Source organism: Leptidea sinapis, chromosome 28, assembly GCF_905404315.1.
Source record: "Leptidea sinapis chromosome 28, ilLepSina1.1, whole genome shotgun sequence".
NCBI lineage: Eukaryota > Metazoa > Arthropoda > Insecta > Lepidoptera > Pieridae > Leptidea > Leptidea sinapis.
This window is the reverse complement of record NC_066292.1, coordinates 2,209,508-2,226,685: the sequence shown is the minus strand read 5'-3', so window position 1 is coordinate 2,226,685 and position 17,178 is coordinate 2,209,508. Positions and strand designations below refer to the sequence as shown.

The 17,178-nt window shown below is 37.6% G+C and overlaps 1 protein-coding gene across 1 annotated transcript in view; it reads right to left on the bottom strand.

Moving 5' to 3' along the window:
• LOC126973167 (ras GTPase-activating protein 1) overlaps nt 1-17,178 on the bottom strand; it is a 28,411-nt gene that overhangs the window by 5,089 nt on the left and 6,144 nt on the right. The window contains exons 4-15 of the mRNA XM_050820376.1: nt 16,894-17,047; nt 15,089-15,213; nt 13,923-14,078; nt 12,594-12,780; nt 10,242-10,535; nt 8,290-8,460; nt 6,241-6,416; nt 5,543-5,615; nt 4,793-4,911; nt 4,146-4,276; nt 3,518-3,687; nt 574-702 (exon numbers count right to left, since the gene is read on the bottom strand). Of these exons, the coding sequence (XP_050676333.1) occupies nt 574-702; nt 3,518-3,687; nt 4,146-4,276; nt 4,793-4,911; nt 5,543-5,615; nt 6,241-6,416; nt 8,290-8,460; nt 10,242-10,535; nt 12,594-12,780; nt 13,923-14,078; nt 15,089-15,213; nt 16,894-17,047 (1,885 nt within the window). The remainder of the gene's footprint in view (nt 1-573; nt 703-3,517; nt 3,688-4,145; nt 4,277-4,792; nt 4,912-5,542; nt 5,616-6,240; nt 6,417-8,289; nt 8,461-10,241; nt 10,536-12,593; nt 12,781-13,922; nt 14,079-15,088; nt 15,214-16,893; nt 17,048-17,178) is intronic.

Here is a 17,178-nt window from a genome sequence, read left to right as displayed (position 1 = left end):
TTTTTATTCGCGATAAAAGTCCTATGTCCTTTCCCAAGCTCAAGACTATCTCCTAAATTTCATCAAAATCAGTTCACTGGTTTAGGCGTGAAAGCGTAATAACCAACTGTGGATTTCTATGACGTATAGTTGTGAGAACAATACACGCGCCTATTATGCAGAGTACGGGGCGGCCACAGTATTTTAAATGCATTTAAAACCATTTGACCATTGTAACATGGTTCACCTCCTGGCTTCCTAAGGGTAAGTCAACTCCACTCCACGACAGTAATGTGACGCCTACACTTTTGAGCTCGCGAGTATATTCCGTCCACCAACCTTTTAGATACCACAATACGGATACACATCTTAAATAAATCCACAGTAGGGACAGTTGAGATTATTACCTAACAAAATGAACCCCGTCAGTACCCACTGCCCCATCACAATATTTTGTTGAATGAATTGTTTGCACTGCCAATATGTATTATTAGGAGTCTCATGGGTTATAAAGTCCATAATACCATTAGGTGTCATTGCTAAATTGAAGACTGTCTTACTTTTGTAAGATGAAAAATAGTTAAATAGACTCACTTGATCTAAAATCATAAGAAGGAATTCCGCATTGTTGCATGCGTCATCTGGTGAATCCATTTTGGTTGGATTTAACTCCGCTGTTTGCTTTGCATCTATTAATTTCTGTACTGTTTCTGATATGGCTGCCTGAAAAGTAATAAGAAAATAATTTAGCGATCCTGGCATGTTTGCATACAGAATATTGTTTTATAAGAGGTGTATCTTCACCTTCTCGGAATGTGCCGTCACCATAATTTGACAACTGAGTGGAATCTGCGTGCATTATTTCGTAAAAATTCATATCTTCGATGCACACGCATGAGGATAACTGCATGGTAATTTATCACCACAAACACTGAGGAGATTGGCTAACTATAATGTCTTAACAATTGGGAATGGTGGTTCAATAATCCTTCAGAAGTTATTGATAAAACATTCCAAACAGACGGAGGAACTGACAGTGAAGTTTTAGTAATGGGGTTCCATTGATTATTTAATCTGCAGTGCCCTTTTAGGATGTGTAAGTTTTCCGTACCTACAGTATCATGTGCAGCCTTTTTATTAAAGGCTTGAACTAGGGTTCTGGAATGGGTTACACCCGGAGTGTTGCAACAGTGTTTACTACACTCTTGTGAACTTGATGTGTCAAGGGTTGATTTGGCAAGACTCCGTGGTGGGACACCACAGAAGAGTTCAGGACCAAATTGAGTGCTTTTGGCAGCAATTCTTGCAAGTTCGTTGGCGCATTTATTCCTAACTAACTAATCTATTACTATAATGCATATTCAAATTCCAATATTTAAAACTACCACCCATTCCAAAAGGTTTGCCTCAGACCTGAGAATGACGGGCGCAACAAACTCAGTGTAAACAAAAAAACTCATGTAAATAACAACTATACGTACGGCACGCTATGATGGCCGTTTTGACGTTTGTCCACTCATGAAGTTTCGTATTAATTAATAATTACATTGAAGCAGCAAATTACTGTTCTTTATTGTCAATAGTGACGTGCAGTTAGTCATAAAAAATTATCGAATGTATAATTTTAGGGAACAAAATTTATTTATTACCTTGATTTCTAAGCTATATTAGGGGGACCCTAATATATTATTAGCGAACAATTATTGGCGGACTTATTTACCACAAAACACGGCATTTGTTTTTCGAAATTCAAATTTTTAAAAAATGAAATCTAGTAGGATCGCTGCATAGGATCGCTGCAAAACAAAGCAGTTTCGACTTGATGTTGCTTCGAAAAGTACAAATTGTGAGTGCACTGCGATTGTGATATAGTTTTGACCTGGCTTTGGATTTCGGATATTGATACTGCATTACTGTTGACCCTTGCTCGTTAATTTGGACTCTGTTTACGCCTTTTGTTGTGGATTTCGTCGATATGGCCGAACGTACGCAGAGAACTATTCTAAAAATTTAGACACGTGAGTTCGCTATACACCTTTGTAACTGTTTCGATCGTGAATCTCAAAATAGAGGGAAAATTTTTCCTATAACGTCTGTGGTTGAACGCGTAGCTGATGCGCTTAATATTGGACAACGAACTATTAACAAAAGAAAAATATGGCGAGACTGGCACAGAAGAAAATAAACTTCACACACCAAAAAAGAGAAAACGAGCAAAACCAGTCGTAGGCACCGATAGCTTTGATGCCGATGCCATCCGAAGACATGTGTACTTTTTACGGAAGGAGCAATCACTGAAGGAAGCTGGATTATTCTTCGGTGGGGAAAGTTCTTTAACGAAGATTTTGAAGACCGTTAGATTTCGATACAAACAATGTAACAAATGCAAAATATTGATGGAAAGATTTGATATCGTGCTGGCAAGATATAGTTTTTTACGGCAAGTGAAAGAATTTGAAAATTAGCAAAATGTTGTGTTTTTGGATGAAACATGGCTGAATGCTAACCATACTGTAAACCTTTGTTGGACCGATGACACTGCAGCGTCTACGTCCAAAGTTCCTGTTGGAAAAGGATCGCAACGTATAATTTGTTACGCCGGAACCATGAACAGGTTTGCCGAAGGTTCGCTCATGGCTTTTGCGTCAAAAACCACTAAAGACTATCATGAAGAAATGAATGGAGAAAAGTTTACTCAATGGTTTCATGTTGTGTAGCCTCCCTGAAACATCTATTATAAATATGGATAACGCCCCATACCACTCGATGCAAATTGAGAAGCCACCTGCCTAGTCCCAAAAGAAAGCTGACATCGTCGCATGGCTTCAAAAAAATGACGTAAAAGCAAGCAAGCAAAACAAACCAACCAAGATCCGATACGTCATTGACAAAACAGCGTTAGAACATGGGCATGGAGTTATACGGTTACCGCCTTACCATTATGAATATAATGCACTTGAGTTGACGTGGGCTCAAATTAAGGGATATGCTGCAAGACGCCACAATAAAAATGCAAAAAATATTAGAAGAAGCTTGTGGACATGTGACTAAAGGAGACTGGGAAAAGTTTGTGAATAGAACTGTTAAATTAATAAGGGAAGATTATGAAAGAGATGTGAAAATAGATAATATTTTAGAAAACGAACTTATATTTAATGTGGGTGATGATAACAGTGACGACAGTGAAAATAGCAGTATGGACGAATCTGATTAAATCTGGCCTTTTGTTACACCTTTTTTTGGTCTCTTTTTGTATTCACATGTTTCCTATGTACATATTTTAAAGTATGTATATTCATTTTCATTCCAATATTCAGTTCGTTCAAATATATTAATTAAATTACATTTTTGTTTAATTAAACCTTTTCAATCAGGTACTACTTGCAACAAAAAGTAATAGCTTTGATTATGTTTTTTTCGAGCATAAATAAATTGACATTTCACTTCACTATTATAATATGTCAAAATGGCCATCATAGCATGCCGCTAGTATAGTATAATAATGAATAATTCATTTAGAGTCCTCAAAAATAGTAACCTGTAGGAATGGCTTGCACAGCGCGTGCATGAACTCGTCGAGTACGGCCGTGGCCAGAGACGCGCCGCGGAAGAGCGCGCGGTGGTCGCTCTCGCGGACGACCTCCGCCGCCGCCAACTCGTGTGCTAGCTCCGCCCCGCGGCCGCACTCCGAGAACGAGTGCAGCACCGCTGTTGACAAAACAACATATTTTAATTTGACTCTTTAATATAAGCCACCCGAAACTATCAAATACCAAACCATAGTCAAATTAATCAATAGCCCAAAAAAATGTTAATACTTGGTTTGTCCACCAAATTAATAATTAATCGTCGATCGTAATTGCCCTATTTTTAAATCCGACTTAAGATTTTTCTAGATTATAGAACCATCCATATTATATACCTACTACAAATATGTATGATCATCAAAACATTAATAAATTTAATTGTAAACGAAATTCTACAATTTTAAATACCTTGCGAGGTGCGATCAGGGCGACATAAGTGTATGACCCATATAGTTAAAAGCGACTCTTGTGATCCCTCTGTGATGTTGATGGTACGAGTGGTTGTGAAAACTTACAATAAGGTTTTCTCTCTAATTTTTTTTGTGATCCTATTGATAATGAGAAATATATATAACTCACAAGTGGCCAGAGGTTGTCTGTCAGCCCGGCACAGATCGGCGAGCGCCTTGACCGCCGCCAGACCGGGCTCGAGCAGCAGCTGTCGCAGAGGGTTGTACTCCTCGCGAGGCATCACCAGCTCTTGCATGTACCTGGCAAATTAGAAACATTTTCATTGAAGCTATTGTCAAACAGACAGCGAACCGAAAGCATGGCGAAGCGTTTTATACATATTTATAAATTTTATTTATTTATTATTAACAAGTTACATATAAACATCATTATTCTTGTACATACATAAACTCATTCGAGTTTTACCATGTACAATTATAGGTCATCGAAATACACAATATTATATAAATTTAAAGTGTGATATTATAAAAGAAAACAACTTAAAACTACAAACTAATATTTATTAGGTATGTAAAAAAAACAAAACTAAAACATTTAGGTGCTAAGACAAATGAACAACATTACAAACTAACAAATTTACGAATACCCTCAATATTAACAATAAAAGTATAATACATTGTTGCTTTTTATACAGAGTGATTTTTTTTAAACTAACAATGTAACACTACAAGAACGACGGGTAGGGTGAAAAATGAATATTTTATATCAATATGTAAAAACTTCTTCTTATATTACCTACATATCTATATAATTACCTTATCCGCAGCCTCAGTGACCCCCACTCTCCAATTGGTGTCATGCCCGCTAATGGATACCACTCTTCTACCTCCTCGCCATTCGCTAAGTTTGCTAACTCTATTGTCAATTCTGCAACCTATAATGTTAATAGTTTAATAGAAATAATTTTTAGTTTCAAAATTTTTTTATCATCACTACATAGCACTGGGCAAGGTGAATCACTTAAAAAAGAAAAGAAGCAAAAGAGGTCGAAGGTCTTGTAATATCAAGTGACCGCCATAGTTTTATCTTTCAGTCTAAAGCCCTATTTCCAGAAAGTGAGACGCCTGAAGACAGACGTAACCGTGATTACGTATTGAGACACCTTCTGCTATAAGGATCTAAAAATGCAAGCCCCTAAACCCCACATGCAAATGGTTCTTCAATTAGCGGCTAAGTATGAAAATGACTTTAAGTTGTCATCCGATTGCGCAGATGTGTTCAAGATCACTAAATATACTGCAGACAGTACAGGTTCGTAATAAATACCTATTCTTCTTTTTATGACTTCAAGAATTACATATTATATTTAGCTTATATAGTTATATGCGCTTCCTCAATAAAAACATATTTGTAAATAGATAAACCAACACTGCACTGTCATAGATGAACTGAATTAACATTTATATCGTAAGTTTATGGTTTATCAACGACACCGAGCACCTTCTTTATACTACCGAAAATAAAATAGAAAAATTAATAAACAATAGTACATTAATTGTACTTACCTCAGACTCTTTCCCTCTCTTTCCTGTGTTGTGAACTGTGATTGTGAATGAGGTTACGTCCGGAGGAACATCACTGTAATGAAAATCATCATCAGAGATAAATACAAAATAAGTATTTTCTTTGATAAGTTTAGATACTCTTCTAATATATTTTTTTATATGGAGAGGCAAATTCAATGAGCAAGTGTTGTATAAAAACTAACCTAAAAAAGTTTTGTTTTTAGAAAATGTTTGATCCGGCACAGGAAGCCCAAACATTGCACCCAAATTTAAATTCTGCCCAGCAACCTCAGTAGACGTAGAACGCTCCTTTTCAGCTTACAAAAATTTACTAAGCGTTCGTAGACACAATTTGTGTACAGAACTTTTAGAATAGTACTTAGTAGTACATATTTTTAAAGGTAAATCTTAGATTTCATTGTTACCTAAGTAGGTATATCTTGTAATAGCTTTTTCACAAATACGATTGTTAGTACAAGCCTTTATAAAATAAAATAAAAATATTTAAAAATATATGACTTTATTTTCGTGCATATTTACATGCATATTTTGGGCATTTTTTGCAGCATATAATCCAGTTTCTAGTTATAACATACCTATTGTAAGTTATATATATATCGCTTAAATGTGCCTTGTACAAAGTATTGTTTTTTAAGTATCTATCGCCATCAAATGTTTGCCAGAATGTATGTACGTACTCGAACACGAACTCGTCGTCCCAGTGCGGGTCGGGCGAGGGCCGCGGCCTCGTGCGTGCCACGGGGGCGGCGCCCAGCGCGAGCCGCAGGTGCGGGCGGGGCGCCAGGCGTGCGGGCAGGCGGTGCGCCGTCACGCAGCGCACGCGCAGCGAGCGGAGCCACACCACGCGGGCCACCTGCACGGATATGATGGTGTGTACCGTACATTGTTGTCGATAAATTAGATAAAACAATATTTATTTCGGAAGAAAGATTTTACCACACATTCAAACAAAATAAGACAATGAAAACAAATATCAGCTCAATCTTATTTACAAAACCAAAAAAAAAACAATACTAATGATCTGTGTTACACGGGTCTTCCAAAACTGGAGTCCATTCAGTTATAGTTACTTTAATGAGCACAACACTGGTTTTCAGTGACCTCATTATGTGACGCTTGGAGTAATTTACAACTGTACAGTGCTCCCAAATTAATAATGCGCATACAGATCTTCGCCACTTTTCCGCAACGGTCGTATTTCCCGACCGTCGAGAGACGATATCTATATAGAGTGGTAAAATGCATTACTTTTGCATAATTTAGTATAATTATATTACAATAATAATAACATGAGGGGTGTGTAATAGGAGCTCTATATAATTTCCATATAGACTGAACACGTGCAGTCGGCACCAATACTTAAAGACTGACCGGCTACCACAGCCGACCGCCCGATTTGTTTTCGTATTGCGAATACATGATTTGACTCCTATTTCTTTCGCACAAGGTACAAAATGCAAGTGCATTGTTTAGGGCTCTTACGATTGAATGGTGTTTCCGGGAATACGCCCATTAGCGAAGATCTGTATGCGCATTATTAATTTGGGAGCACTGTACTTTATATGCACTTCGATCGCCACCGCCTGACGGTTCCCTTGAGCGTTAAGAATTAAATGCATTCATTCAGTCATTCCATACAATCAAGTATTAGCAGTATTCACTGTTTTGAGATCAAACCTTGTAATTACTAAAGATCATATTTTGTTACAAATTACTGTAATAATATAATATAAAACATTTTAATCATACCGTACCGGTGTTACAACTTATATGCCTGTATTCGTGGTCAAATGACAATGTCATATTGGTGTTGTCAGTTGACTGCCTATATTTTACATTCTAATAGATTATTAAAATTTAACAATAAGATTGATTATGAAATAAATGATGCTAATTAAATAAAATCAACAAAATGAATTAAATTATAAATATTTAGGTAACACTAACACAAGATATAAACATGTGTTATGTAACTTTGTTTGTTTAGCCGTCTGCGAAGTTCAATATTTGTACAGCTATAGCTCTCAATCCCGCTAGAGTACTGCACATACCAACTGTCAACAGCAACATGATGGAGGTGTGTAACGGCCGTTCCCAATATTCAGTCTATCTCCGGTTGTGGCCTACTTGAGATAAAAATCGTAACTATCGTTGACTTTTTTGTCCCAATAAACTTATCGACGGTAACTCACCTCATTCGTACACGCTGTCTGTCAATGGGAGGACGTATAGCTCGATAGAAATTTGCATGGAAATTGCAATTCACGCGTCCCAATTTAAGGTGATAGAATGCTTTATCAGGTATAATTGAACAGCTTCAGATTATTGACTGTAGAAGGTAGTTATTTATCTCTATCTGTGGAGTGTATATTGGGAACGGCCGTTAGTTAGTTCCACCTTCGCACGACACGCCACAAGTTAGGATATCATCCCCACCATCTGGATGTATGGCGGTCCTCCACAGTGCGGTTTTCAAGGAGCTTTCTTCCTCGTACTACGAAGCTGTGGAACGAGCTTCCTTGTGCGGTGTTTCCGGGACGATACGACATGGGTACCTTCAAAAAAAGGCGCGTACGCCTTCCTTAAAGGCCGGCAACACGCTTGTGATTCCTCTGGTGTTGCAAGAGAATGTGGGCGGCGGTGATCACTTAACACCAGGTGACCCGTACGCTCGTTTGTCCTCCTGTTCCATAATAAAAAAAAATAAAAAATAGTATGATAGTTACCTTGGACTGGTGTCGAGCCTGTTGCGGCACACACAGCGGCCGCAGTGCGTCGAGCCAGGCGCGCAGCTCGCCGCTGGTGGCCGCCGACAGGAACGTGTGTGTCGACAGACACGGCAGAGCACGCTCCACCAGCTGGAAGCAGAACTCGCGCTCCCACAGCGACTCGTGCACCTGGCACATACCGACATGTATATATACAACGTGACATGTAATATATATATTACGTGTCACGTTGTTTGGCCGCGATGGACTCCTAAACTAATCAACGGATTTTAATGAGGATTACTTCATGAAGTGCAGTTTGGTCCAACTTGAGAGATGGGATAGTTTTTATTTGGATTTGAGACCCGTTATTATTTTTATTCCCAATAGTTGTTTTATAAGGACATAATATTTTCTGTGAGAGAATTTATTGACGCACGGTTTGACAGTTCTGCTGTGAAACAATTTCATTATAACAACAAGGAGCATATTATGTTACGAAATAATTTTTGATATTATGAAAAATTATTGACAAATACATAAAAAACAGTACTTCTTTTTATTATCTATAGAAAAACGTCTGTCGGGTCAGCTAGTTTTATATAAGACGTCAAGCGACGAGCGAGGTGAACACCAAATTATAAATGCGGTTTCAATAGAAATTCTTGAAAAACCAAAATTCTGAACATGGGATTCTGCACTCACCACCTTAATACATAGATCTCAGTGGTCCAGTAATCTTATTAGGTAGGGGTGCCCTTCAAACCGTAACACAACTTGGCAAGAAAATGTTGCCGAAATGTTTAATCAAATCTAAATCAGATAAAATTTTATTTTATTGCAGGTCATATTTTTACAAAACGGTGGTACATTAGATAGGTAGAAATGGTTTTATTATGGAATATGCAATTTTCAAATACGTTATGAATGCACATTATATTGAAAAAGGGCGTTTGCCGGGCGTGGTTTAATATCACTGTCGTACGGACATCTTCTTTATTGTTTGTGTATTAAAGGGGACAAGTGGCTCACATGATGGAAAGTGAAAATCTGAAATAACAGAGGTCGAGAGACGCGCTGTCCTAATTTCAAGTGCGAGTAAGCTGGTTTAGTTAACCAATATAAAGCTTTCTTGTAGCATTTTCAAATGTTATGATAAGTAATAATTTTATATTTTTTTGTGATATAACTAAGATTTTATTTAAGTGACAATAATCATTTCAATTGTGAAGTTAAATAAATATATTGACTGACCACCCGCTATAGGCCGACAAATATTTGAGTTTTAAATGCTATTAGAAAGTAAATGATAAGAAACATTATGAGCACGTACGACTCTTTATGGTTGAAAGCGTATAGATTAATAACGTGTATATAACACAGATATAGCGGCCTGTCCCCATCTTTTTTTTATGAAAATAAACTTTTTTTGAAGTTTCATCTGATGGTAATTGATACGCCCTGCCCAGTACTTTGCAGAGCCGCTCATGATTAATGAAAACTCAAAAAATTCTGAATGGCCCAATAATAGATACGTTCGTCACCTTGAGACATAAGATGTTAAGCCCCATTTGCCTAGGAATTTCACTAGCTTACCCTTCAGTCTGAAACACAGAAATGTTTACACATTACTGCTTCACGACAGAAATAGACGCCCGTTGTGGTACCCATAATGTAGTCGGTATCCTGTGCAAAGGAGTCTCCCACTGTTATGACAGTTTGAAAAGATACCAGTCTAATTACTTTTTTTTATGGATAAAGGACGACAAACGAGCGTACGGGTCACCTGGTGTTAAGTGATCACCGCCGCCCACATTCTCTTGCAACACCAGAGGAATCTCCGGAGCGTTGCCGCATAATCTAGCCGGCATCCGGTGCAAAGGAACCTCCCAATGGTCCCTCAATCTGAACGCGCGAGGATTATTAATTAACTGTTAACATTATGAAAATCATTCGAATTTTATAATTACCTGATACAAATAAGCACAGGAGAGATCAATGAGCCCTTTGGGTTTTGTCCTTTTGGGCGAGTCATAGAAGTACAGATGTGTGTCTGTCCCCTCCTGAAGCAGTACGAAGTAGAGCGCCTTCCATTTCTTCGCGGCCTTGTCTGACTTCTTGTGCAAGTAGCCCTGGTGTTTGATGCCCTTCATTTTCTTCAGTCCGATTTGGTCTCGGCACTCCCGCAAGGTCGCGTATATTTTCTCAGCGGCCGCCCCACTCGTGTTCTGTTGTGGTTCTATATGATGCCCTTCCGCAATCAGCTGTCAAATAACATTTTACTAAACAATTGATAACACACAAATAAATATTAGGTCCTTACATATGAAATTGGCGTATTTTGTACTGGCCACTTTAATCACGATGTTCTCCTCTTTGGTAAGGAATTCCAAATTCAAATTTGTACAGCTATTTACTCATGTATTTGTGCTTCGATGACCGTCATTCATTTGTTTTTTATTCTGTTTTTTTCTGTTTGCGTCACTCATTTTACAAAATGGAAAACTTAAAGTATCGCATTATTTACGAGTACGAGTTCCGCCGTGGCACTAGTGCTGCGGAAACGACTCGAAGGGTGAATGATGTGTATGGCGGTCATGTTGCAAAAGAAAACACAGTTCGTTTTTGGTTCCAACGTTTTCGTTCTGGAAATTTCGACCTGCAGAACAAGCCCCGTGGACGGCCTGAGACCCAAATTGATAATGAAGTATTGAAGGCTATTGTGGAAGCGGATCCATCGCAAACCACGTCCGAGTTAGCTGCAGGCTGCGGTGTTAGTGATAAAACTGTTTTAATTCACTTGAAGCAAATTGGGAAGATTAAAAAGCTTGAAAGGTGGGTACCTCACGAATTGACTGAAGCAAACCGGCAAACGCGCGTCGATTGCTGCGTTACATTACTGAACCGGCACAATAATGAAGGTATTTTAAACCGAATCATTACCTGTGATAAAAAATGGATTCTTTACGATAATCGGAAGCGCTCAGCGCAATGGTTGGATCCTGGCCAGCCAGCCAAATCCTGCCCCAAGCGAAAATTAACCCCAAAAAAGTTACTTGTAAGCGTTTGGTGGACTAGTACCGGTATTGTTCATTGCAGTTTTCTCAAATCTGGCCAGACTATTACGGCTGATGTCTGTTGTCAGCAATTGCAAACCATGATGGAAAAGCTAGCGGCTAAACAACCTAGGCTGGTCAATCGCTCCACGCCACTGCTACTTCACGGCAACGCTAGACCACACACTGCACAACAGACGGCTACCAAATTAGAAGAGCTTCAATTGGAATGTCTAAGACATCCTCCGTACTCCCCGGACCTTACTCCAACAGAAGACCATTATTTTCAAAATTTGGACAACTTCTTGCAAGGGAAAAAATTTAACTCTGATGGGGCAGTCCAAATCGCCTTCACAGATTTTATTGATTCCCGTCCGACTGGTTTTTTTAGTAAAGGGATCAATGAACTACCTATGAGATGGCAAAAGTGCATAGAAAACAATGGTTCATACTTTGATTAATTAAATATATTATATTTAAAAATATTCGACTTTTTGTTCCTCCCATACAAAACGCCAATTTCATATGTAAGGACCAAATAATAACCTACGATTTCCCAAATGATCTCATGAGATCGATGACTTTGAAGACCGTAGGCCGTAGACTGCGGCGAATCAGAGGTAAAATAAATAGGTATAAAAATTCTCCTAAATATGACATCACGTGAGCATACCGTAGCGTATAAAATACGAAAAGGAAAATAACCGTTACTTCAAAACAACTCACTTGATTTTGTTGAGACGAAAACTCGCGTACTAGCTATATTATCAAGTAAGGCAGGCTTAGTGATATTTTTTTTTTGTAGTCATAGTATGCATAATTAATTAATGCAAGATATTTTTGCATTCAATATACAGAACAGTTAATAATGCCTATCTCCCGCAGGGGCCAACACAGATAGACCTTAACACCACCACTGGCATTAACTATTTCATACAAGCTCTCGTATCCTAGACACTTTTGGACGTAATTCCAGAAAAACGTTCCAAACCACAATCATGTCGAAATTGAGTTATGAACACAAAACTGGTCACGTGATTCATATTAACGGACTGAAAAAAAATGGCAGCCCTACTGTCAATCTTTAAATGACATCATGACTTAGTAGCTCAAACCCACATGTATGGAATACACTAATATTTATAAAACTTTAAATAAAGCACAGGTTCAAAACATCTCCTACATCTATTTGTTAATCGTATTTTATACAAAGAAAATTGAATGAATTCACCCCGTTTTATACTACATACAGCAGCAAAAAATTACCGGTTGTCCTAAAGTATGGCCTTCAACAATCTGCTCCTTCCTGTATCTGTTGATGACGGCATCCAGACATTCGAATGTCCTCCCACCCATCAGGTACCTTACCCCCTTCTTTTCAATCCTGAACCTCTGTATTTGATTGTTGATATGGAAGAACAAGGAGTAATCACCGGGTGAATTATCGGAGGGTCTGAAAAAATATTAGTCTGTTAGTTATATGATCAACCATTTATAACATCTCTTAATGTTAATGTACTGTTCTTACAAGAACAGTATTTTCATAAGTCTAAAATAAAAGCGACCCACAGCATCGTTTGATTCTTCAACGCTCAAAAGTCAAACGCGATTAATATAGTGTGATAGAGTAGAGTTAATAAACACTTAAGTGCGACAAGTTAGGAATGATGTAAAACTATTTGATCAGGTGCAACCATCCATCCAGACTTGTGATGTTCCTCCACAGTGTGATTCACGCAGAATTTACTGCAACATACCTTCAACGACACTTACCTGTGGAAGGCTCCTTTGCACAGGATGCCGGCTAGACTTTGGATACCACAACGGCGCCTATTTCTGCCATGAAGCAGAATGTGTAAGCATAATTGCGTTTAGGTCTTGCCTTTAGAAAAGCGCCGTAGTCAGTGAAATGACTGGGCAAATGAGACCTAACATCTTATGTCTCTAGGTCACAAGCGCAATTGTAGTACCACTCAGAATTTTTGGGCTCCGGAGCGGCACAGCATTGTAATGGGCAGAGCGTATCAACTACCATCATCGGAACGTCCTGCTCGTCTCTCCCGTATTTTCATTAAAAAAAAAACACTTCTTAAAATACAATCGCACAAGATCTTAGCTTAAGGGATATTTACAATTGAACCCGTTTCTTACGCCATCATCAGCCGGAAGACGTTCACAGCTGGACAAAGGTCTCCCCCAAAGATCTCCACGGTGATCAGTCCTGCGCTGCCATCATTGAACGTATTTCGGCAATCTTGACTAGATCGTATCATTTCTTACGTATTGACGAAAAAATATTTTCTTGCATTATCCACATTCCTGCATATCAATGATGCAATGCATGTTGGACGCCTTCAACATGCATTCTCTCTCTGGAGATCGTGGACCAGTGCCGGGAGAAACTTGCATCTTCTATCGACTCCTCTGATACAACCAAACTTTATACACCGATCTCCAGATCAGTAGGTATACTAGTACATAATTCCTCTGATATTCCACCTTACAATGGCAGTAATCTTTTACCATTAGTTACATTGTGGAAGCGTTTATTATATAAAATTATAAACCTTATGAAATAAGATACAATGGCAGTACCTGACTAGAAAACTCCCGGGTCCCGCTTTGACAAGCATGTCAACTGCCTCACTTTTGGTACAGTTGGGGTGAAACCACGAGAACACGGTGTTGGGGTCTATAGATGGATCCAGATCCTCCACTAGCTCTCTGAAGATCATTCCTTGTTCTCCTGTCCTGTTATCAAAGCGATAATTTTGTCTAAACTTTAAACATCAAGCAGATAGCCAATAGCAAAAAGGATGTAAATACAACGTAATAAGAGGCAGGACTGCTTAAGTAAAAATTTAAATTTAATTTAGTATGAAACGTGCAGAGATTTGACATAACTTTGAAATAGTAATTACATTATTATGGTGACGAAGTTTGAAAGCGAATAGTTGCTTAGAAGGGAGCGGATTTCGGCTATCTCTATTTTTTACAAGATTATAGCCTTCATCTGTCAATATGTTGTCAAGATTGCACGTTTCATACAATTGGTTTTTTCTTAGAGTTTTGCTAGCCTGGCCAATAGAGTTTAAATTATAGTTATTCAGTGGATTTATGATGATCTTGATTTGAATATTTCTATTATTTTCTGTCTCAATAGTTACAGGGTGGTTTCAATAACGGAAGATTAGAAAAAACAAAGGCTCAGCTTAGAATAAATAAAAAAAACAAAAATTTTGTATGAAAATGGGACGTATACTTACAATATTGTATAAAGTTAGTAATTGAGTAAACGAAGTATTTAACAATGAAAAATAAATAGAACCTCAATCCTTAAAAACCTTCAAAGTTGTAAGCATGAAGAAAACAGACCGCAAAATGTATTAAAAAAACTTACAACTGTGTCCTGTACTGTTATCAACAGCTAACATAGCAAACGTCGAGTATGTGTTTGAGTAATTAAGAAATTAGGAAAAATTTCGTCGCAATAAACACTAGAGGGAGTACGGACTTAAGTTTTTAACGCCGGATCTAAATCGACACGCTGCGAAATTAATCAGATCACAAAATTACGTAACATTACAATATTGTTTATTCTACAAACATAAAATAGCACAAGGAATATTTTTTTAAGGATTATTATTTTATTGCACCAAAGAAAAATAACTTCTTGCGTACGTTCATAAGTACCTACACACACATTTTTGCACTACCCGCATTTCCTAATGTATAGATCAAGAACCATCTGATGAGAATACCTGTGCGCGGTGACCCACAGCCAACCGTCTCCCATATCGTTGTGCACGAAGAATATGTCTCCCTTCTGGAACGTCAGCTCGTCGGTATCCGGCATCTTGGTGTACGGCAGAATGGCAACCACGCGCTGCAACAAATATTTAATAATGACAACAATAATTCTGGGACTCACTGAGCAGATATTCAAGAATTAATATACGAAGACTTCTTTGACAAAGAAGGTTTACTATAGTATAGTAGATAGATGATAATGATGCATAGTTCTTGTCGGGTTCTGCGCAGGCCACCTAAAAGTGTATAATATTAAAAATTAAATAGGTAAAGTTGCTATATGATTTAAAGGATGGGCTGGAAATTTCTTATCAGTTCTATCCAATTTAGTCTTGCACTGATCACTAGCTTCAAATTTCACTATAAGATTGTTTCTAATTAGATTTCATGAAACAGAGCAATGTAACAAGCTCTTTACTCCAACGCGGGTGAACTTATATTTATGTTTAACTATTTTTAACCGACTTCAAACAAGGAGGTTCTCAATTCGTCGGTATGTTCTTTTTTTTATGTTTGTTACCTCAAAACTTTCGACTGGGTGAACCGATTTTGATAATTCTTTTTTTATTTGAAAGCTGGTGCTTCCCGTGTGGTCCCATTGTAATTTAGTACGCGATTATTTTTATACTTTTTAGTGCACATTATTATTTTTGAAATCGGTTGTTATTTTGTTAATTTTTTTTTAATTTTTTAAGGATGTATCGATGTAAAAATATAATTTTAATTTAATAGAGAAAGATAGTAATTATTGAAGGCTTCATTCAGACTAATGATTTAAAATAAAATTAGGATTAGAAATTAGGATTGATAACGTTGGTAGGTCAATGACGTAAACAACCTGCTGTTTGCCCAATGTTGACAAAGGCCTTCATTTCTTTCCTTCTGTTCATTTCCAAGTCCATGTTTAGTGCCGATTGTCATGTTATTGTATGTAAGTCTGCCCATTTCCACAATGTTTATACACTACGTCAGTTTTCCTTATTTAAAACAACAAACAGTTTAAAATATTTAAATATTGCTCCCACTGTGACGGCATTCTACACACCAGCAACGCATCTCGAAGATCACTCCTATTGTTTTATGTATTAGACATTTACCCACGATATTCCATCTTACTTACCATATAGAGTGACATTATAGTTAATCATTGTATTTGTTTGATGCGATTAGTAATTATGACGCGTGGCACAAACAATGAATTCAATCTCTAAAGGTTGATGCATCAACTTTTTAAGACAGTTTATATTTTATTACTTTTTATGAAAATGTTCTTATAAAAAAAATCTCTTTAACTTTGAACACAACTCATACATTTGATGCTATTGTTTTGCAGCTATTGTAAAATACTCATTGATTTAAAAGAGTGGCGATTTGAGGAGAGTTTCTTGTATGTTCTTCTTACGAGCTATTCCAGCCTAATATTCCGAACATATGGTAGATTCAGTAATTTAAATGAAGATTCGAAAGTGCTCAGTTAAAGCGGTTTTGAATAAAGTTTAATTGACTTTCACGCTAGTCCATTGCCCCTTTAATATTAAAAAAGTACGCGCAGCAATGAATTCGCCCTCCACCAAATCCCAGGACTAAAAGGAGCGAAAATACGGAGTTGATAATATAGATGAAAGGATAAACTACGGGGCAACGAATTCGCGTTAACAAGGTAAAACGTCGTGGAATCTGGCATAGCACGTTTCAGTATCAGAATGTTATCACTACTTATTAATTAATTATATTAATTATTAATTAATAAAAATACCTTTTTATCATTGACAGGTTCGGGCGGAGGCACTGGTTCAATTAACCGCTCCCTCTTCAGCAGATCTGAGCAATGGCTGTAGAAACCGACCAGCTCTGCCAGGGAGTCGAACTGGCGACCGCCGATGTAATAATCCCCGCACACCGCAGTAATTCTGGATGAAAAGATAATAAGTATGTTGTTGCTGAATAGAAATACCAAATCGACATAGAATTATTAAAAAAGTGCAGAATAATGTTATGATTCTTCTGGTGCAGTGTAGAGAGGATTGCCATCGGTGATCAC